This window comes from Lathamus discolor, chromosome 2 (assembly GCF_037157495.1).
Source record: "Lathamus discolor isolate bLatDis1 chromosome 2, bLatDis1.hap1, whole genome shotgun sequence".
In the NCBI taxonomy this organism is placed as follows: Eukaryota; Metazoa; Chordata; class Aves; order Psittaciformes; family Psittacidae; genus Lathamus; species Lathamus discolor.
Window position 1 is genome coordinate 39,510,941 of NC_088885.1, and position 23,927 is coordinate 39,534,867.

General features: G+C 36.0%; 1 protein-coding gene across 1 annotated transcript in view; it reads left to right on the forward strand.

The window, feature by feature from the left end:
- The window catches only part of MALRD1 (MAM and LDL receptor class A domain containing 1), a 253,534-nt gene that overhangs the window by 36,797 nt on the left and 192,810 nt on the right, over positions 1 to 23,927 (forward strand). Inside the window, exons 11-18 of the mRNA XM_065666535.1 lie at positions 2,754 to 2,863; positions 7,739 to 7,906; positions 8,935 to 9,055; positions 10,482 to 10,628; positions 18,610 to 18,762; positions 18,898 to 19,003; positions 20,261 to 20,628; positions 22,769 to 23,181. Of these exons, the coding sequence (XP_065522607.1) occupies positions 2,754 to 2,863; positions 7,739 to 7,906; positions 8,935 to 9,055; positions 10,482 to 10,628; positions 18,610 to 18,762; positions 18,898 to 19,003; positions 20,261 to 20,628; positions 22,769 to 23,181 (1,586 nt within the window). The remainder of the gene's footprint in view (positions 1 to 2,753; positions 2,864 to 7,738; positions 7,907 to 8,934; positions 9,056 to 10,481; positions 10,629 to 18,609; positions 18,763 to 18,897; positions 19,004 to 20,260; positions 20,629 to 22,768; positions 23,182 to 23,927) is intronic.

Sequence of the window (23,927 nt, forward strand, 5' to 3'; positions counted from 1 at the left end):
TTACTATGACTTTGTAAACTTCATTTTCTGCTGGGACAGTCAATGACGTATGAGACTTGATGCAGCTTTTTTTTTTGAGACACTAACTTTTGAACTGGCATAGTTAAACTTGTTCATGCATTTCATAAGCAGCTTTGTAACAGATACTAACACAGGGACCATTCTTGAAAATATTATTTGGCCAAAATATCACTGTAGCTTTTTGTAGAATGTAAGCTAATCAGTTTTGTCTGGGAAAAATAAAGTGAGTGTAATATGCTTTGAAATGTTCTTCCTTCAGCCCATAGTTCCCATACAATGCATTTGGCTGGAAAAAGTGTATTCCAGTAGAGGGCTGGTTTTAAGTATTTTTCCAAAACGAAAATGTTATTACAACACAGTGCATAAAACTAAAACTGCCTGGCATGTTTGTCATTGTTAAGTAATATTGATAAATATTCTGTGACTTTGATTTTATTAAAATGTATCTATTATACTACTTCCAGTGGAGATTAGATTACTTTGAATTTTTTTTTAACAATCTATATTATCTTACAGCTGGACCTTCACACTTCTTCTCTCATGTTCACGGTAAAGGAACATGAAATATTAAGTAGTCCACCTACAGCTTTCAAAGGTAGAGGAATTCCAGTATTATAATTCACCAGAGTAAACACCAGTATGGTATGAGTATGTGTGTGCATGCTGTATAATAACTAACTGCACAGGCATGCGCCTTTTTTCCATTGGCCCCAAAGTGATGAAGTGTGCCAAAGTTGATATTTGCTTTCTCAGCAGCTACTTGATTTTTTTATTGGCTCTCTAAAGTGGCACTGGATCTGCACTTCGGTATTGTCTGCAAGCATTACCGTGTCACAGCTGCCAAAATCCCATCTCTTTCGGGCACTGATGTGCCTGTGTCTTTCCCATGTGGGTTATTCTAGGTGCTGGTCAGATCTGAGGTGTAATGTGGTCATAATGAAGGCTGCTGGTAGAAACATCTGCTCTGCAGCTTAGGCAGCATGTTAAATTAGCCCTTATGGAGCTATGTGCTGCTGCACTTCAACTGCTTTGATACCTGAATCATTACAAATTAAGTTCACACTTTCATGTTGCTGTAGGCTGAAGTCTCAAGCAGATCTCTAGGTTCCCAAGCAGCACCTCTCAAGCACATATAAGTTAGTGCAACAGTCTTTCTGAGATGGTTTTGTACCCATCCATTACTGTGCCTGCTTACAGCCACATGATGGCTTTAGAAATAGTCTTCCAGAATTTGAGCAAGTTTTTGCCAACACTAAAGGTCTTTCAGGCTGCAACAGTTGCTTTTGGTAGCACAGAGTGGTTGTCTCTCCTCTTACGTGGGGAGGGCAGCCGCAGATTTTGATTGAGTATCTTAACTAAGCTACTGTAGAGCCCCAGCCGCAAATTACGAGAGGATCCTTTGAAGTACCCTTGCAATCCAATTGGGGGAGCTTCCCTCATGCTGTGGAACACAGCACGCCTGTTTGTACAAGGAGCTATAAGGGTCACCTGTTTGTGCCAGCCTTGCTAAAGAGATGTGATTATTCACATGGGGCTGGACCTAACCATCTGCTGCATTATGTATGCATGGGAAATAAACGGCTAAAGAGTATGACTGTGGCAGAACAATAGCTGATTTTCCAAGATGTAAGGCAATATGTATAATATCAATGTGCAAACAAGACTGAGCCTTTAGTGTTGGTGTGCACAGACTTTCATGAAAGTCTCAGTATTCAGCAAAGGCAGCGCTGACGGCCTTCAAAATACGCTGCTTTAAGGACTCTTGAAGATGTTTATCCCTCCCTAGCTTTGTCTGAAGCGCATCTGCTGTAGTTGAAATCCAAAGGCAGTTCCTTTGCCAGAGTTCAGATTAGATCTTTAATTAAGCTTTCATCCCCACTAGCATAGACAACAACGTCAAGTCTGTGGACCCCATGAGAAAATATAACTTATTCCATCGGCTCCCATGGTCTGCAACATTGTTAGCATGCTTAAAACTGGAGGGACTGCACTGAGAGTGAATACTGTACCCTACAGGAAATTAATTTTTGTTCTAAATTCTGTTTGAAACATTATTTAAGCCAATTAAAATATGTCCTTTAGGGATGCCAAGCTGAGGTCTATGCTGTTTGATCTCCAGGGTGCTCAAGTGTTGCAGCTTCTGCAGTCCCTTTGCTCTTGCCAGACTGTGTGAAAAGCAGACAGACACTGTGTGAATGTGTTGGGAAAGAGTTGTACTGTTTGAAGGATGAAAGTTTTTTGCCTTAAGCAGATAGATGAAACAATACACCTAGTGGGCCTACAAAATAAAGCCCTCACAGAAGCAACATCTGATCCTCCTTTGCAGGGCTCTGTGTTTACTTCCTGCAGCTCAAGTGCTTGCAGGCACCATTACAGGGTAGCATTGGCAATGGCTGCCAACATACCCTTTTTTCCTTCTCTCTCTTTCCTCATCTCTGGGCTTAGTTATGTTAATTTTCCTGTAGAGGAAAGAGGCAGGAATATTTAACATTCTATTTTGTCTTTGCCTTCATAGGTCCTCTTTGTTGCAGCCTGTTACAAGACCCTCCTTGTTATCCGCAGAGACTGAACTGATGGCAAAGCTTGTTTGCATTTATAAATAAGCTTGATGCGCCTCACGGAGCACGTAGTTACCTCTCTGAGGCAGCTATTTGCCATTGCAGTATTGCATATTTTTCATATTTCTTTGTTTTGTTTTGTTTTGGTTTTTTTTTTTTTTTGTTTGTTTACAGGAGCATTCATTTACTTCAGTGGGTCATATCAGATGAACACAAAAATGGCCATGTCTCATCTCGGGAGCCCTTTCCTTGTCAAGCGGTCCCCTGGGCTTTCCTGTTGTCAGGTAAAAGTTTGACATTAACTGTCCCCACCTTTGTAAGCTATCACTTAACCTGGTGTGCAGATACGGTATTCTTCATGCTATAACTGTTGCTGCTGAAAAAACTGGCTCCATTTCATTATCAGTAGAAGGCGTTACAGACTAATTATTTTGGAGGAGGGAGATGCAGCAGGATTTTTACTGCTTTGCTGCCAGAATTTTGTATCTGATTATTATTCTTTCTAAAGCACCTACCACATGACTTATAGTTAAGGTTATGTGCCAGTTTTTTTGTGTACTGTGGCAAGCCTAGCTGGACAACTAGGGGCCATATCAATTCACAGTTGAAGCAGGATGCCTTTTGAGCAAAAGCTGATAAAAAGTCACTCTGTTTTCCATAGGCAGGAAACACATATCCAATGTCACAAAACAGGAAACCTGTGGTTTGAAGTTGCTATAGACATTAACTACATTGGTGTGACCAGAGAGAATTAGCTACCATGCTTTAGACACATACTAAATTTTAATTGATGGTTTGAGTGCCATGATTTTTAAGCTGATCAGTGCAGTACCTGAGAGTTTACCTTAAAATGCTTTTCTTGTCAAATGTCTTGTGGCTCTGCAGAGGAATGTGAAAACAGCCACTCATGATGATGTGGTTGATCTGAAAAACTAGAAAGCTACCTGGAAAAAATAAGTCAGGTGAGGTAAAAAATAGGAAAGTCTTGGGTGAAAAGTGAAAATACAACTATATAACTAGAATGTTGAAATTTTCAACAAAATGTGTATTTCTAAAACAGAACTTGAAGAAATATATTAAATATATATAGTTATATTACTAAAGAAATATGGGAAAACATTCCTAACTTTTTGGGAATTCCCTATTTTTGTTCATAATATTGGCACCATATAAAGTTAATAGACGCTGCAGAGTCTTATAAGGGGTTTTCTCTTTATTTCAGAGGCTTTTTTTGTTTTCTATTCCATAACTTTTCAAACTCATATCATACTTTGGAGAAGCTAAGTTGTGTAGTTCTGAGGTTTTTTCTGCTACTGCATACTGTCTCCTAATTTCAGAAGTCACAGAGGAGAAAATGGCAAGATAGGGCAAACGTCAAAATAATTTTAAGTGCAAAAAGATACTTTAGAAAAAAAAAAAAACACCACAAAATTTAGTCTGGTTTCTTAATTTTTCAGACTCAATATAGAACAGAAAAGTAATTTCAGTTAGAAAAACTTACTCAAAACAAAAATTGTGTGGAAGAACTGCACTTAGATGCCTAACAAATAACACAATTATATTCCAGCAGGACCTAGGCTTTTTAGGCTTTTTCTAGTGTAAGGGGCATGAACCAAGTGTTGACTTACATAAATCTGTTTTACTTGAGACTGCACCTGCCTTAGACTATGCATATCCGTTTGTTACTGGATCTCAGTTGAACAGTTGTTACTTGCCACTGAGGAGTAGAAGTCAAACAATTTAAGAACAGCTTCTTGCTGTCATTTAGCAGTCTCTCAGTTCTTAATCTTCACAAGGCTTCTTAGTGCCAAGAATCAGAAATGAAATAGATGTAAAATTAAATCAAGCAGAATTCTGCTGCAGGGAACACAAAAGGCCTCACAGCATCCTATCGGAGTCCTGCATGTTGCATTACTCCCAGGACACCAACAACCTTGTGTGCACAGTGCATTTGTTCAGGTGGTTTCATATCCCTTTTGTAGACTTTGATACTGAGTAGATAAGAACCTTTCAGATTCATATTAATTTATCCTAGAGCCTTGAGGTGAGCAGGGCACAGTTTGTATGTGAATTGGTGAATCACTCCGGTTAAATCTATTAAAGAGTTTGGTCTGCATTCAAAATAAACACAGATGCAGCAGACATGTGCATATATTTCTCTAGTTCAAAGTCAGGGAACAAACTGTTTTTAATTTTGAGTATGCACATACTGAATATATTTAAAATTCCCAGTTTCAACAAAAAGTAGAACAAGTTCTTACCCAGTCGTATATATCTGAAAAGAAAGTGGTTTTTGAAGAGTGGAAGCCTGGCTTCCTGCCACGTTTTCCCTGCAGGTGTTTATTTCTGGGAAAGAGCAAGGAGTAGGGGTTGCTCATTAGGATGTATATTGGTGTGTTACTCTCTCTGCGTATAAATGTGAGATGTTGCCCTCTGTTGGATGTCCCACTGAGAGGATAATAGGATCTACATAACGAGATGTATGTTTATTAATGGCTTTACAAGTTTCTTGGCTCCAGTAGTTTAAAAAAAAAAAAAAAAGAAAATTTGAGTTGAGGGATAACCATTTTATATTATGCCTTGATAGCTAATTGAAACTTAGAATTAGCTTCTTTCTGCATCTTCTTGTAGCTGAGTCTTTTTGTAGATGTCTGCTAAGAATAATGTTTATTTAGCTCAAAGTTTTGGAGTTGTAGGAGCAAATCTCTAGCCCTAGCTGTCTGTTTATGGCTGTTTAATGGACAAAATAATTATTGTAAAGTAGAATATATAGACATAGAGAAGGAGGGTAATTTCATTTCTAATGAAATAAAAAGCACAAATTTGTTTAAAAAGCTGTTTGATAAACAAACTTGTATCTAGACTTTTTAGGGTACAGTTTTTCAAACAGCTCATTTTAAAAACGTTATACCTACTGCCTTGTATTCTTTAAGCTTTCTGGTGGGGAAAAAAGTTACATGAAAGTGTTTTAAATTATTAGTAAGTTTATATAATATATTTTGGTATATTTTCCCACTCATGAGAATACACTATGGGAAGTCAAAAAAACAGCTCCACCAACCGTAAAGCCAGAAGATATTAAAAACGAATAGTGTGTTGTAACAAGTACATTTCCTAACCACTGATCCACCTTGTACTATGTAATGCAAGCAAAAAGAAAGTCTTCCTTCGTGCACACCAGATGTTGTATCTTTGGTGTATTTGCCAATGTTATGGATTAAATTCAGGGACAGAAATGAAAAGTAATGTATCCCCATGAAAGATGATTTTCAGATTATTAGTAAATTATTTGAACGTAAAGGAGTTCTCAAATTCATGTGATAATTTATTGAAGAAAAACCTCTTCTCAGAGTCTGGTTACTCTTAAACTACTATTTCGCTTAAAAAAAGAAAAAAGGTAAAAAGAAACTCTTGGGGACAAACAAGGAGAGGAGGTGCAGAAGGGGATATTGTTAGGGACACATCTGGAGATGTACCTGCAGAAGGAGGTGGTCCATGTTGAAGAGGTATGGCTCTGAGAGGAATGAAGCTGAGTGACCCACACTGAGACAAAGGGAAAAAGACTCCCCCAAGGGACTGTGGCTGTGTGTGACACATCTGGGGGATGGGACACCCCAGAGGGACTGTGGCCTGAGCTGAAGCAGGGGAAGAAGAGTAAGATGGTAAGAAGCAATGAGCAGAAGAGGGGAATACATAGGGAGCATGAGAAAGAAACCATTACTCATATGCCCAATCTCCTGCCTCACCAAAGGAACTAGGCCAGAATGAGTGGAACCTGTAGCAAAAATGAGGGAAAATTAAGACAAGGAGGGGACTGGCTAGGTGTTTGACTTAAACTGGCCTGGGAAAGGGGGAGTAATCAAGTTTGTGCTTGATTTCTTGTGGCTAAGTGTTTGTTTTCTTTCTTCTCAGTAGTATACCCAGTGTTTAGAAATTCTCATTAATTCACAGTAAATTAAGTAAAAATTATACCATTAGCCTAAGGCTGTTTTGCCTTTTACAGTCCCTAATACAATGATTTTCTACAGCCTGTACAGCCTATTGTGTCAGCTGTTTGAGCTGTTGCTGAAATAAAAGACTTTTTCTCATGTTTAATGGAAAGCTGGCTATTGGAATCATCTGTGTTTGTCCTGAGGCTAAAGATAGGTTTTCTCATATTTGTTACTGTCTTTCAAAAACAAAACAAACCCACCTATGCTTCATATGGTTATTAGCCAGAAATGGTCTATATTCTTTAACTCTGTTTGAAAGTCCATATAGCATGAAAAAAATACAAGGAAACTTTCTCTCTGTAGTGTGATGATCCAATATTCATAGTGTAAGATCATATGAAGATGGGTAGAAAACTGGATGGGAAGAGCTATTTTTACAGCTCTTGTTTTACTTTCACAAGCATTCAAGTATTACCAAGGCTTTTTCAGGGAAGTGAAGAGTCTGCAGTTGAATGAATTTTAGCCTTTCACTATGCAAAGAAGCAGAAAGGACTCAGGGGGAAGGAGAAAAAAAAAAACGGTCTATGGCAATTTTACTTCTTCCCTGCAGTTCTGAGCTGAATGTGCAGAGGAGGCACAGTGAGCTGGGATCCTTACAGTTTTCTGATCTTCTCTGCTTGGCAAGCAGTTTTTTGCAGCCTCATCCACTTACAATTTTTTCTTCCTATATATTGGTCAACCTATTTCAGGGAGTTCAATAGGTCATTTGGAGCATCTGTTTTCAGATAATTTCCATTTGTGTTGAATTTGGAAATAAAAAATAAGGTTTCTTTCATGTAAGTACCTCAGCTGTTGCAGTTCTGAGGTTAACATACTTACGAATATGTCCTATATTCAGCATTTGCAAAGAAAAATAATCTTTGGGAGGTTTTTTAGTCCTTACTGAGCTAAAAAGAGTTAAGGGAAGTCATATCAGTCAGTCTGCATCAGTTGACAAATATAAGTTTAAAATAAGCTTTAAAAATAAGCTTTACTTTTATCTATGGTTTTATCTTTACACATTGCTGCTTCTCAGCATGCCACAGTCTTGTACAACTTTATTTTATGCTAAGGCTGTGTTTACACCTGTTATGTTATTCTTTGTTATAATGTACATATTTGAGTCAGTACTGAATTTATTGCAGTTATGTAGTTTTTAAAGTGTTTCATTAAAGTCTCTTTTAACAGGTAAGATTTTGGTACTGGTTGTCTCAGGATTCCCAGCTTTCTGTCTTTAAGAGAACTGCATTGGATGGAAGTCTGGAAAAATTGCATGACTTTTCAGGATCGCCTGAGATGCAGTGGACAAAAGTGAATATACCTGTAGAAAGTGCAGCTACAGACTTACCTTTTCAGGTGATTAGAAATTACGTTTACATTGCTTTCAAAAAGTTATTCTGATTTGGCCTTTTGAATTCATTTACTAATATACTGACATATAAATCCAATATTTCTACTCTTTAATGTTTGTATAAAAAAATTCCATTCAGATCTTTCAATAGATGCAGCTACTAAAGAACATCAGTGTTGTTTTGGTATTGTATGCATTAGAATCACCTTTCTGTAATAAAAGTCAAGTAGCAGTAGCATAGTAACTTTTAAAAACTGAACTTGCTATAGAAAGTGCTGATCAAAGTGAAGGCCTAATTATATTGGCTAAAGGAAGGAGAAGGGCAGATAGTTCAATTTGCAGTATTGACCACAGAAACAATTAGCAGCTTTCAAATTTATTTTTACAGGCTGCTACACTTTACTGAAACTTGGGAACTGCTAGGGGAATCAGCAACTCAATTTTAAGTATTCAGGAAATAAAAATCCAGTTTTAGTATCTTAATTTTGTCTCATCTAAAAGGGCACTAAATTCTCGTTATTGGTAAATTTAGACTGAATTTTGTTTCCTTTTACAGTTTCCTAAACATGTATTTGTATTTACAAATACCTCCTTACAGTCTCTACATTTACTGTACCACATGTTGTTGGCTTCAGCAAGCATAGTATAGATAAAAACAGAGTTGTAAACATCCTATTTTGTAAACCTCAATAGATCATTTAAAAATATGAACTTTTAAAACTTTAACTGTTTTCAGCAGGCAGCAATTACTTCAGGTAATGATGAGTTTTACTGGTTTAGATTGAAGTAAGGTCATCTGGGTTGCGTAACTTTCCCTAAGGAAAGGTAGTTATGGATGTGGCAATTGAGTAGATTTCTGACTTGGATCAAATCTCAACTGTAGTTTCTGATGGTTGGTATTCAGAGTTGGTTATAGGTGGTATTTAATGCCCATACAGATGTCATAAATTAGAAAGGAATATATATATATATATATAATATATATGTCTTTTATCATGTCACCTTTAGTGAGTTTATTTATTTGTCTTTACAGATTATTTTACGAGCTACTATTCTAACAACAAATGCTACTGTTGCTGTTGATGATATCAGTATAACAGAGGAATGTGGAGTTGTGAGTAAATCACTTTCAGGTGTCAGCCAAGAAAGTGAAGGCAAGTACTGTGGTTTTCAATACATTTTCCTCAATGTCTGTTATGTGTAACTGTGATTTGACTGACAACTTTGAGATAACTTTAAGAAAATAGGGAATAATCTGAGGAAAAAGTCTATATGCTATAATCATATGCTATAATCTCTAATAGATGCTAGTGTGTAACATGGGATGAGAGTCTTCATAAGTAGTTTGTGCTAGTTCTGTGACTTGAGCTGTGGTAGGAATTTCCAGATATCACTTACTACATAGTACCTGCCCGCATTCACACTTGGATGCAGAGACAGGAGCAAAGCATCTTGTAACTTCCACTGAAGAATAAATTCCACAGCATTATCTTCAGGGTAAGAAGGTTCTCCCATCTTTAGTGTCAAATACATAACATACAGTAACTGTCCACCAAACTTATCTGTATACTCACACTCTTGAAGTGCCAGCAGATGGAAATACAAAATAGTGTAGCCTCTATCAGACTGCTGCTTCTCTTCCTCCTGACTACTAATGATGTTTTTTATAATTGCATGGGTACATAAACAGTCTAGTTTGTAATGTACAAATATGTACATTATAACAAATTACCACTCCACCATTAGTCAGTGGTAATGATGGAGTCTCTATTATTGGAAGAATTTAAAGGCACAATAGAAAACTTCATTGCTGTGTCTTTAACGCTTCTCTGATCCCTGTATAAAATCTGATTGATGGTAGCTAGGTATTTGAAGAAACAGTAGTTATACTTTAATTATTTTCCCTACAACTGCCCTATTTACCTATCAGTAACAAAGATATTTTTAGAAGGGAGTGATTTTTAAGAAAACATCTGTCTGGATATCAAGATGAGTAGCTAAAAAAGCTAAGTTAAATGAAAAATATGAAAAGCTGAATGATATTCTTCTCAGCCTCTTTTGAGAAATCTACTCAAGTATAACCAGTAGCCCTTGGCTTTTTGTTTTCCCTTTTATTGAAATCTGGGGTGTTTTCTAATGTGTAGATTGAGGAGCAAGCTAGTACTGGCGAAACATCAAACTTTCGGCTTCTTGGAATTTTCATTGTGAGTGAATGCAGAGAAGCCACCACGACTGCAGAAAGCTTTTGTGAAAGACCTAGCCTGTGACTGCAGGGAAACAGCAGGCTGCTGTACACAGTGCTTCACCTCTGAACTGGAGCCTGGCCATGGAAGTTTAACGTGCTATTGATGATTTTTTCATACAAAAGCTTGAATGTTGTGGTGAATAATGCGTAGTTTAAGAATCTCAGACATTAACTGCTGTGTTTCTTACCAGTTGTTATATAATCTAGCTCATTTTAAGGTGATGCTGCTCCTCGTGCTGAGTACATTACTATATTCAAAGATGATAAAAAGCACTTCTTTGAATTTTGTATATATATATATATATGTGCTTACATTTTCTTCCCTGACTTTTAAGGGCAACCACAATTTGCAGATGCTAATTCGTCATCTTTTTACTGTCCACTTGGGCTTTTTTCATATGGGGATGGACAGTGTGTTTCATCTGACAAATGTTGTGGTTTTACGTCTGACTGTTCAAATAGCCACGATGAAGCCAACTGCTGTAAGTGAAAATTTAAAAATCTATGTTGTTACATATGTTTTCCTATTTTCTAGGCATTAATGAGGGGCTTTCATGAGTTTACAGCACTTCATGAGTGTTGTGTAATTTAATTTAAAGTAAAAGCTCTTGAGAAATAGTTACTTTGTTTTGATTCTCCTCTGAGTTTTATCTCCTTTAATTTTCTGCAACACCTACTTCTCTCTTAGCATAAAAACAGAAAAAAAGATTTTTGATGAATTATTTAGTGGAAAGTGTTGCTTAAAATACAGTATTTTGTTTTGTAACTCTCAAGATGCTCAATATCACGTATGGTGTTATAATGAATAAAACCTTAGTCTGTAAGATATTGGAAACTAAAACAGGAAGCCATTGTAAAATAAACTGAACAGAATTTGTGCACACATGCTTTCATTCATACAAAATTATGTTAAAAAAAAAAGTGAGGAAAATATGTTACATTTGTACAGATTTGGAAATCCTGTGGCACCTCTGTGTGAGATGCCTCTTCAAAGGTAGATGTTCCTGTAGTTAGACTTGAGAAACGGTGAGACAGGAAACAGGAAAAATACAGTGCTCACAGACTCTCATTCAAATTGTATGTTTTGTACATGGTGAATAAAAGTATCTGTGCACAGGCATGGTCAAAGAGATGATTTAGGCTGCGTCAATGTCGTAGTTTAAACCCAACCACAAAAGCTCGTTCACTCCCTGCCCCCCGACCCTCACCGCTCCTGGAGGAATGGGGAGGACGTTCGAGAGAATGTAACTCCCACGGATTGAGATAAGAACAGCCCAGTAATTAAGGTATAACACAAACCACTACTGCTACCACCAATGATAATATTGATAAGAGAAAATAACAAGAGAATACAATACCACCACCGAACGAGTTCAAACCCCCGAAGAGAGACAGTGCCCTTCCGGGTAACTCCCAGTTACCTCCCTGGGTATGATGTGCTGTGGTATGGAATACCTCTTTGGCTAGCTTAGGTCAGGTGTCCTGTCTCTGCTTCCTCCCAGCCTCCCCTCGTCCCTGGCAGAGCATGAGACTCACAAAGTCCTTGGCCAGAATAAACATTACTTAACAACAATTAAAAACAATCGGTGTTATCAGCTCTCTGCCAAGGCTAGAAGTCAAAACGCAGAGCTAGCACCAGTTACTAAGAAGGAGCAGAACAGCTCCTGGTAAACCCAGGACAGTCAATATTTTCTGTTTGGATATCCTTTCCAACCCTAGCTATTCTATGATTCTATGATCCTATACTGTGACTGCTGACTGGGCTACATGCTTGGATTTTCTGTGCATGGAAGCTAACACGGTGAAAAGCAGAGGGTGGTGATACATCTCAGAGTCCGGCTCCACTGTACAGTCAGAAGGGAGCTTGAAAATGTTTTGAAGCTACATATTAGAGCTCCTGAAACTCTATTAATTCAATTACCTGCTCTGCATAAGAAATAGTGGTCATACTTTCTGTCTTTGAAACTGAGTCTCTTTTGCACTAAATTGTCAACTATGCTATAAAAATTGTGATGCATTTTCAAAGGGAGTTGCCATGAGCAATATTTAGTACTGTTTGGTTTGTTTCTTATTTCAGAGCATGATGGTTTCTAGCATTCCCATAAATAACAGAAATATTGTAGACAAGACCCTTATAGTATTTTCTGACTGTGCTGTATTATATATCACAAAGCATAAAAGCATCCTCACAAGTGTCAGTGCAATACAAAATTCATGCATATACTTGATAGTATTTTTCAGGAAATTTGAGAGTTGTTGTTGTTGCTCAAATAAACAAAAATCTATTTGACTTTCAGCAGATTAAAGAAATGACTACAGCTTCTATTTGTATTTATGCAATTTTACTACAGTTTTAGTATCCAGTCTGTCTTGGCTAGAGCATTGAAGTTCAGTATTTTAGTTGTTTAGAAAGATTTGTATCCAAAATATACAGAGCTTGAAGTTAGAAAGCTGCATTCTGTTTTACTAGGTAACTGTTTGGCTAAACCAGAAATATTAAATGTTCACTAGACAGAATACTTTTCCTCTTGATGGGGAAAAAATTCTGCTGTTACGACAGAATAGCTGAGTCTGGAAGGAAGTTCTGAAGATCACCAAGTTTAACCCTGCTGCTCAAAGTAGGGTCCACCAGACCAGAATGCTCTGGACTTTATGCATTTGGATTCTGAATATCTCTGAAGATGGAGACTACGCAGCTTCTCAGGACAACCTGTTTCAGTGTTTGATCACCCTCACAGTATAACAACTGCTTATTAATTCTCATTTCACTGGGCACTACTGAGAAGATTTTATTTTTTTTACCTCCCTGCAGGTGTTACTCATATTAAAACCCTTAATACACTCTATTGCTTTTTGATTTGCTTCATGGTTTTTTGTAATTTCCTTCAAAATGTGCTTATACATTCTATGTATTGTTGGGTTATGATGGTCTGCATTGCTCTCCCATTATCATTCTCAAACTCTTGTACTAGGATTTTGTTCTCTGACAAAATAATGCCATGTCCAAATCAATAGTTTAATTACAAACATTATAAATAGATTTAGTTTCATACAATGTCAGTTATCATAGCTCTGAGATAGCAGTTAACTGGTAGCTTTTAACCAAAAAAATCTACCATTTTCACTTTAAATATGGCAATTTATGTTTCAAAATACCCTTCCTCTTAGCTATTCACGATGTGTTTCCATTTCAAAATAAGATCTAAAAGTAAAGATAAATGTCCAGTGAGGTGTTGAACCATTCCTAGGTTATCTTTAATCACAAACTTCTTTATACAGCAACTGATTTTCTTGTTTCTCTAATTATATGACCAAAGAAATCCTTATTATACCCAAGTCTTCCTTACCCAAATGATACATTAACAATGCCATGCTAAAGGTTAAACAATGGGACCATTATATTTATGGTGATCTTTGCTCTAAATAGATAACTTATAAATCGTTGTATTGTGGAGTTGGCTCAATGTGTGCTAGCACTGCAGTTTGTAATGTAGGAAGCAGAATGTAGATACACAAATATCTCTGCAAGTGTTTCACTTTCAGCATGCTAGTCTGGTACTATACAGCACTAGAATAGCTCTTATAATACTTCTCATATGGTATTTCACTACCTTCATGTTTATGTAGTACACTATTGCTTTCTGCATTTTGTTGTTCATATTCTTGCAATTGGATGCAAGTATTTAATTTTTCTCAGTCACTTTTCCTAATTCTTATCTTGGCTAAGCACAGATGTTTTGCTGATTTCACCACCTACGACTACATTGTTCCTTTATTCAATATGAGTTTTTTTTCCCCATGATGTTCCATCTGCTGGTGATTGTGTGCTTCTTAATGTAAGTTTTTCCTCTGGGTATGAGAACCAGGCAAGGATATTACATAAGCTTAAAGTATATTTTAAAATATTTCTAATTTCAGTCTTTTCATCTTAAATTCCAGCAAGATGATTTCCTTAGATCTTAGGGTCCACCAAAACCAACGAACAAGCAGGATCACCATGTAATTTTCTCATCTCTCAGCATCCATCCTTGGGTCATGTCCTGGACTGAAAAAAATAATTCAAATGTATTCAGCTTAGTTGAGAAAAGTGAAAACAAAACCCCAAACAACAACAAAAAAAAAAACCCCAAAAAACCATCACCCCCCCCAAACCCCAAAACCAAAAAAACAAACCCCAAAATGAAGCACCCCCCAAAAAAACCCCACAAAAAACAAACAAAAAAAAGAAAAAAAACTAAACAAAAAAATTCCCCCCCCCCCAAAAAAAAATGCAAAAAAATACAACACCAAAAAAAACCCTAAGAATAAAAAAAAAATGTTATTAAATGTTTTCTCTTGAGTGCTGTTAAAAGCTCATAGCTTTTCTTCTACAGCTGAAGATTTTTTTTTTTTATGGCTACAAACTATTACGCATAACTTCCATGTATTCAAGCAAGAGAAAAGTTATTGTCCTTTTCAAGCTTCAGATTTACAGCAGTGACCTAACATACCTATCCTATTGTGTGTTTATGCTCTGGAATATGAATGTATGGATATAGGTCTGTACCCTATATATTTGTTGCAGTCTAAATGCTCACTTTTCCAACCTACGGATGTTGATGGTGAAGCAGGGAATAAGATCAGATCGGGGAAAGAGCAAGGGCATTTTACTGCCAGAGACCACAAACACTTTCAGAATTTCTATAGGACTCAGAAGTCATGTATATAACTTTTCCAATTCTGTCTCCAAAGCTCTGTGTAAAATTTTGTGTAAGTGTATATCTCATTTTATAGTTACTCCTGTATACTTTAGTTTCTCGCAGATTATCCACTATGACAAGAAACATGGCATGAGCTTCAGTGGCAGGGAGCACAGGGTAAATTACAGGACGGCCTTAATAATGACCATCAGAACTTATTTTTGTTTAGTTCAATAAAACCAGGAGCTTTTCCCTTCAGCTATACCGAAAAAGCATTTTAATGGACATAGAAAGCCAAGCACTTGACTGTTAAAGAATACATAAATGTCTGTTATTTTGTTTCACCTGGACCTGGTTGTCCAACAGTCTAAATCACCAATATATCATGTTGTTTAAGAAATGTAATTTTTTTCAGATTTTACAGATATTTTTGAATGGAGAGATTCTGAGCTAATTCACTTTATTTCCCATATCAATACACTGTTACCACTCACAATTAGAACCTGAGAAGCATTTGCAAATAACATCATATGAAAGGAGATATTTCTGGAAAAATGTCAGATTTAATAAAGCAGTGATTTTGGATTCTATTTCACTTAAAAACAATGTTATGAAACTGCCTTTAGTTAGATGATTGCAGATCTGCCTCACTGCACAGAATAGACTGTCATCAAAATCAGAGTTGTATAGTGAAGACAATTTTAATATCATCATCTATTAAAATCAAACTGTAACAATTACATGTGACAGTATAGTTGGGTTTTTGGTGGGCATTATTTAGTTTAGGTGCAGGGTTGATTAGTGTTTTCTGTGAACCCACAGAATTTTATTTCCCCCCATAAAAATCTTCATCTTTGCAAGTCATACATCTAAGTTAGTGATGGGAGATTGTAGTGCAGTTACATAGTAGGTGCACAGTGAAATCACTAGATTTATTTATAACAAAATCTTTTAACTCTATATATTTTACCTGTCTTGTATGCAAAACTCTTCCTCATTTCACAAGAGATACACCTGTTTTATGTACAAGTCATGTTTGCTGTTACTAAAAAGCACACATGACTGAAATCACAAGTAGGTCAGTTGCAGATTCATGGATATTGAAGTGCATTTCCCTAACAGAATTAGCAGAAGAAAATATTCTGGAGCATTTTGTTTTAGTGGTTTGGTGTTGGTTGGTTTGTTTGTTTGTTTGTTTCTGTTCTGTGTTCTGTGTTTGTTTCCTGGGGTTTTTTTCTTGTTTTTTTTTTGGGGGGGAGTCTTTTGTTTTGGTTTGGATTGGGTTTTTTTGTCATGGCTTTGGGTTTGGTGTTTTTTGGTTTGGGTTGTTGTTTTTTTTCTCTGTAGTCACCTCTAGCAGACTACCCTATCTGTCTGTCCTTTCAGATTTAAACTATAATTTTATATAGATGAGAAAATAATCTTGATAATTTTTAGCATTCTATTTTTCACTCTAAATCTTTATATGGAAGTAGTTTCTGTAGTATTCTCCCCCCTTAAATTTTAACAGATTATATTTGGAAAGTGGGGGAGAAGGGAACTGTAACTGGGATTTTGTAAAGATCAAACTTGTTCAATCTTCAAATAAGTGACTTGTTTTTTGGTGGTTTTTTTTTTTTTTTTTTTTTTTTAATTTACCACTTAGTAATAATATTCTGTCACAAAATTTTGGTGGGTTAAATGTCAAAATACAGTAATGATGATTAAAAAAGTTCATTAAAAACTAACAATAAATTCCTCAAACATGAGAAGACCACTTGGCAGAGTTCATAGGGCCACTTCCTGCAGAAAGAGAGCATGTAAGAAAATAAGAAACAGAAGAAAAACAGAAAATTAAGTCCTAAGAGAAAAGGCAGATTAATTTGTGTGTGGTCACTGTGAAAGAAACTACAGAAGTACCCAAGCAACAGCCTTTCTTTCTGTATAATCTGTCTGAAACAAAAATACCAGTGGAAAGTGTTATGGGACAATTAGGTAATTGAAGTGTTTAGCATCAACAACCAAGTGCATTTCACCCTGTATTCCAGGTGTTAAATAGTTGGTTTAAGATTTAGTTGAAGGTTTCAGGTTTATTTTATCGCAATGTAATAACAGTGCTTAAGTTAAATGTATAGTCTAGTGCATCCTTCCTTTTATCCTTTGTCTTTGTTACAAGTTACAGACGCAAGAAGTCTGGGCTTGTACTTAACAATTGTATCTTGTTTATTTGCCTCTTTTGGTGTAACCATCTGTGTCCAAGGTTTGTCATATTCTTTGTTGCTGTTCCTCTGGGAATATGGCACAGGTTCTTCAACGGAGCAAAAACCAAATCAGAAATAGCTCTCCATATTCCCTTATCATTATGTTCTGTCAGTGGATTTTTCAGTCATTCCCATCATGCCAAGTCCTTGAATATTTGCAAATATTCTTGTCTTCATTTGATGCTATCAAAAAGTCTTCCTTCCACTTTTTTTTTCGTCACAATTGATCTACATAAGTTTTATCATTGATGTTTCTGATGTACACCGTACGTGTAGCAAACCTGTATTTTCTTTGATCTCTTAAATGTTACTTGGTCTTCCATATTTGTGGAATGATTTTTTTTTTTTTTTTGTGGCAGCATTAATAACAGAAGGTTTCTGTTCACAGAATCTTGTCTTTTTAAGAGCCTTAACCAACAATAATATGTCTGTTTAATATTGTTTTTATTCTTTCTAACAAATTATATATGACTTAATGTGACACAGTTCTTAAAGAAGAGAAAAAAATATATCCAAAAGATTTCCATATATTCCATAAATATTTATATAATCCTATTCTCCAAGAGATATGATTCTGAAATGTGCATTTCCTATGCTGTAGTGATATGGCTACTGGAAATTGTAACGTTATAAAAATAATGGTAGAATTCTGACAGTCATATCTGAATATTTTATTTACTGTCTGTACTTAATTAATTATCACTTAAAAAATATCAAAATAATTTCTTAATGCTTTCTATAAAAAGCCCATATACTTGTGGGAGTCAAAAAACATCATGGGATTTAATGAGGATTTTGATTTTTTTTTTTTTAAAGTGTGGAAGAGAAAAAACATGTTGATTTTAATATAATATATATTTCTTAACTTATTCGTTTATGCATGACACTCCTTTCTTTGTGTATTATACACACTTTTAAAAGTATTACTGCTCTGTTAAATGAAGAATTGAAGAATGCTGTTGAATGTTTCCCAAATCTTTTTCACTTCAGTAGTTTGTGTTTCAGAGATTACCAATATCATAGGATCTCAGTAATGCCCAATATTATACTTAATTTGCATTATAACTAGAGGAAGAGTTTTGTTATCATTAGTATACTTGCTGAGTTCCAGGAAAAAAGGGATTTGATTTCTGGCTCTTATTCCTACAAGATCTTGCAGAAGGCTGTTTACAGCTTAGTGTGCTCTGTGTTCTCTTGCTGTGTAACCTGAGGATTGTGAAGTCTATTTTCAGCACCTCCTCAATTGCTTTGAGTGCTTTGGCTGCAGTGCCTTTGGAGGGAAGGGCTTGCTTTACTGAATACATTGCATATAATGATGGCTTGGTTGTTCCTCTGGGACTGCTGTTTTACCCAACTGTTATGAAACAAATACCTCATCTCTGTTATGAGGCTATACTCTGCCTCCTCACATTCTTTCCTAGACTTCTTTCTAGAAGAAAGAAATATTGTGACACATTGGAAATATTTTATAACCTTTTCATACTGCAAAGCTTGTTTAGTAATGTCATGTACAGAGACAAAGTAAAATGTTTCCTTAATTTCAGCTGCTGTATGTGACTTTGAAAGAGAAAGCTGTGGCTGGATTGAAACTGCAAGCGCAGATGGCTTTGACTGGGTAAGAAGTTCCAGTAGTGCTCTTGCACCTGCTTTTCAGAAGCAAGCTCCCCTCCGGGATCATACATATGACAAGCCTGAAGGTAAGAAACAGAGAAGTTGAATAGATACATCTGCCCTTTAATCAGATTTTAAGCAGAGACCATGAATGCTTAAGATCTTTTAGAAACACTTTCTTGCTTCAGCCTGAAAAGTTGTTTTCTCTTTTAATTTAATAGGTCATTTCATGTTCATTCTGAAAAACAGCAGCAGCATTTCACAAAAAGCTCAGCTACGAAGCCCAAAGTTCAGACAAACTGGACCAAATTGCACATTGTCCTTTTGGTATGAAATAACTTAGATTTAAAATGTATGGATCGTCTCACATTGCTTCTCTTGGACTAAAACTGAAGTTATAGTCTGCAATAGACACACCTTCCTCTGCAGTATTTATTTCTTTGTATTCTTTAATCGTATAGACTTCACTGAAAACATGCAGAAATAAGCTGAAGCACTTGGAGAACAGAACTGAAACATGGGGTTGGCTGTTGTCAGGCTTGGAGTACAATTATATTAAAGGATTGTGTCTACATATACACAGACAAATACTACAAAAATGCTAACATTTCCACTTCAGTAGATTTGAAAACATTGTGGAATTTTGTTCAAGGAAACCATCTAAAAATCTAGTAGCTCCTTGATTTGCCTACAGTATTCAAATTAGATTGTATCATTGATACAGAGTTGGTGCTTTGTTTCCAATCCTTTGGTTATATACACAGATGGGGGGGACCCCACAAAAAAACAAGACTAAACAAAACACAAAACAATCAACCTTCAGTTACCGTCTTGTTTCAGTCTTTGTGCAATCTTTTCAAAGAGGGACAGAAAAAGTTATGATGATTCATTTACTAAGGTCAAAAGTAGTGCTACTCTTTAAACAAATGTTTGGCCTGACTTTGATATTAAGTGCCATTTTTCTTGCTGCTGTCAAATACATTTGCCATAGGAAGAGGAAATGCCTTTTTATCAAAGACTCAAGGGTTGAAGTTGGTGTATAGGTCTGGAAATTACAAACTGTTGGTTCTGTTCACAGTTTTGTTGTACAATTGCTCACCTAAATATTTATGATTTTTAATGCTTCGAGATGCTCCAGAAATGCTGTAAAATAAAAGATGTTAGCAATAACACAGACAGAATGTGCATTTTTGCATTCAGTAAGTGTTCTGTTTTTCCTTGAAACTTTTTAATTGTATATTGAATTAAATTTATAAAACATATGCAACTGAGTGAGCAGTGTTCGTTGCTTAATATGAAAACAAATGTCTCTTTAGTTATGGGTTTTAATGAAGTGTGCTGCTTCTCTCATGATCTTCAGTTCTTGAAATGAGCCTTAGACTGATATAGCAGCCTATGCTACTATCGTTCAGAAAGTGGGTTGAATTACAAGTCACTAGATTGAATTACATGAAGCTAGGTAATAGGCACTGTGGAATTCCCATATTTCATAGAGCTACAGGAAAAAAGATACTGGCCATTATACATGATATGATCCATTCTCATCATTTTTCACCCTTAACTTTTTTTTTAAAATCATTTTAGGTATTACAATTATGGACATTCAGTTGGGGCAGCAGAGATGCAATTGCTTGTGGATGGGCTGAAACAACCTACTGTCCTTTGGAGGGCATATTGCAATGAGGGAGATCAATGGCTGAAGGCAGTCATTCAGCTTGGGCGCCTTCCACATCCTTTCCAGTTCTCACTTGATAAAATCAGTCTGGGTTTTTATGATGGTGTCTCAGCTATTGATGATATTACATTTGAAAACTGCGCTCTTCCACCTCCAGCATTAAGTTGTGAAGGTCCTAATCATTTCTGGTGCAGAGACACAAAAGCATGTATTGACAGTTTACTGGTCTGCGATCTTGTGGATAACTGTGGGGATGGATCAGATGAAGACAGCTGTAGTAAGTAATTTCCATCACTTCTTACTTTATATCAAACCAAATTTTACTTTTCAAATTAGTCTCTGAAGTAAAAAAGTTACAGCCTATCAATGTCACAAGCAGTGGTGATTCAACTGAATATAGGTATTGATGAAAAAGACTGAATTTAATTTTTTTTTTTTTTAACATAAATGCATATGATGTGTTATAACTAAGGGTAAACGCAGTTCAATGTCTTTTATCCAACTAGTCACATTTCTTTAACTTTTGCAAAACACTATCTCAGTTTAGGCTGGGATAGAGTTAATTTTCTACCTAGTAACTGGTGCAGTGCTGTGTTTTGTCTTTAGTCTGAGAACAATGCTGGTAACACACAGATATTTTAGTTGTTGCTAAGTAGTGCTTACCCTGATCAAGGACTTTTCAGTCTCATGCTCTACCAATGAGGAGGGGCACAAGAAACTGGGAAGGAGCAGAGACAGGACACCTGACTCAAACTAGCCAAAGGGATACCGTACCACAGTATGTCATGTTTAGCATATAAACTGGGAGAGTTGGTTGGGAGCCCCCATTGCTGCTCAGAGATAGGCTGAGTATCAGTTTGGGGGCAGTGAGGAATTGTACTGTGCATGAGTTGGGTTTTCTGAAATTTTATTTCACCTTTTTTTTTTTGTTTTGCTTTTGTTCCCTGTTATTATAATTTTTAGTATTAGTATTATTGTTGTCACTATTTCTGTTGTTATTCTTCTCCCCCTCCCACCTGAGGGGTTGAGGGGGCCAGCTTGGGTTAAACCATGACAAATCCACACATACATTACAAGTTAAAAGAAAGGATTCACAGTGTGCCAGATGATTTTGCGTTTGATTCTACTGATGGAAATACGGTGGAAGATGTATATGGATCAAGACGAGTGCATGTCCTATCTCTTTTTATGACCTATACTTTTTCTACCTAGAAAAAATATCTGTACTGGAAGACACTAGCCATGCTGGGCATAACTATACCTTTTTAAAGAAAGAATTTCTAAGTACTGAGGAAAGCTCTGGGTAGTTCACATTTTTGACATTCACCTTGTAGTGCGGAAAGGTGCTACTGCTGATTTTCTCCCCGAAGGATGCATTCATCAATTTTTAGAACTCAAGAACATTAACATAATACAAAATTTACCTAGCAGTTGCTTTATCATGTCCTGAGGTAACTAAATAATGCAAATCACAATGAGTTTGACGAACAGGGGACACCTTATGTGCTTGAGAGCATATGAGGCTGCACTAATGTTTTCTGAATATCAATTTAACACTGATCTGAATTTAAAAGAATGTGAAGGCTTTGCAGCCTATCTCATTTTTCCCACTTGTAAAATGTTTATCTTCTTCATAATCCATTTTGAGGTCTACAGTAAGAAAATAGTATATGACTTCCAGTTTTAAGCATCAAAAATTAACAGCTTAATTAACAAAAAGGCTATTGTGTCAGTTAGTGTTTGTGAGAGGCAGATTTGAAGATGAAATGCCAGTTTTCCACCTCTGTTACACATTTTATTTTTTCAAATTAAAAGTAATTGGGCTGATCAATATATTTTGCCTCGGTGTCAAATAAAGTTATAATAATAAAGTATTATAAATGCCTCTCTTGAATTTTGCAATGATAAAGCTATCATGCTGCTATCACTGAGGATAATAAAGATCTAAACCACAACCCATTTTAGGACTACTTCTGATGTGCAAAAATGCATTAGATCAGTTATTGCACATACCTACTAGACTGAATTGTGTAGTTTATTTAATCCAATTAACCTCAGTTTTAACTCCTTAACTACTTTACTCAGTTAAATTTCAGTTTAAAAAGCTTGTCTTGCTTAAATTAAAAAAATGCATAAATTTAATAATATAAATAATTTTATTTACAGTTCTGTTTATTCAATACATTTTTTTATGTGCAGGTTGCCAGATATATATTGAAGGAGGAGGTAATTAAGTAAGGATTTATTTTTATTTTGTGGGCCAGGGAAGTGTACATTTAGTCTTCAGAGGGAATTTTTTGCAAGAAGATATGTGGTTTTCTCTGTATTAGACATTTTTGCAAGGAGAAAAATACATTAAAGCACAATCACCTTTTGATACTGCTTTCACTTGACAGTCTGTTCTGTTTATGTTTCAGACCCTGACCTACAGTGTAACTTTGAAAATGGGCTGTGCAATTGGGAGCAGGACGTTGAGGATGACTTCGACTGGATCAGAATACAGGGTCCAACCCCCACAGCTAATACAGGCCCTTTAAAGGATCACACAACAGGCACAGTGTGGGGACACTACCTCTACATGGAGTCCTCTAATCCACGCCAATTTAAAGATAAAGCAGTTTTGCTTAGTCCTCTCTTCAACCCTTCTGCCAATGGAACATGCATTTTTCGCTTTCACTATCATATGTTTGGAAAGCAAGTTTACAAGCTGTCAGTCTTTCAGAGAACTATGAGTAATACTGGTGGATGGCTGTTGTGGTACAAGTTTGGAAATCAAGGAAACAGATGGATTCGACAGACACTCTACATCAGCAGCTCTAAGCCATTCCAGGTATGATCCTTCTAGGTTGCAAAGTGCCTAATTGCTGAATGAAGTATATAACTGATTGTAATAATAGCAAAATCAAAGCTATTTTTAACTGTCTGATCAAATTTACTTTGAAATACATTTTTAGGGCTTATTTTTTCTTCCATTAAGTATGTCTGGTTTTTGTTTCGGGTTTTTCTTCTGGGGGGGGGGGGGGGCTTTTTTGTTTGTTTTTCCCCCTAAAATACTTAATTTTAATGCTTCGAACAGGAACATGTGGTATTTGAAGTAGATGCTATTTTTGTTTTTCAAGCATTTGGCGAAACTACCTTATCTCAATCTGCTATGGAACAATTTGGCAAAAAAATTGGATTCATACATGAAAGAAGGACTGTTAAAAGAAATACCATCTTCTCTGCCTTATTTTTCCAGCATTACATGTTAATCTTTAATTGTATAATGCCAGAAAATATATCAATTTGAAATGTTTGGGTGAAAGGCTAGGTCAAGGATCAAATATCATTTGGAAAAAGATACTATAGTAAGTTACAGCTACAAATCTGAAATTGTATATGTTATTTACCTTTCACTATGCATAATCTGTTTATTCTGATCAAGTTAATGAACCTGCTGGCTTATTAGAAGAGAGAGATATTAGGTCATTTGACTGCCAGCTGGTCATAAAATTAACTTGGAAATCCTCTAAAGCATATTATGAAAAGAAAGGCTTTCCTTTTAAGTTTGCTGTAATGCAAAATTTTCTTTAGATT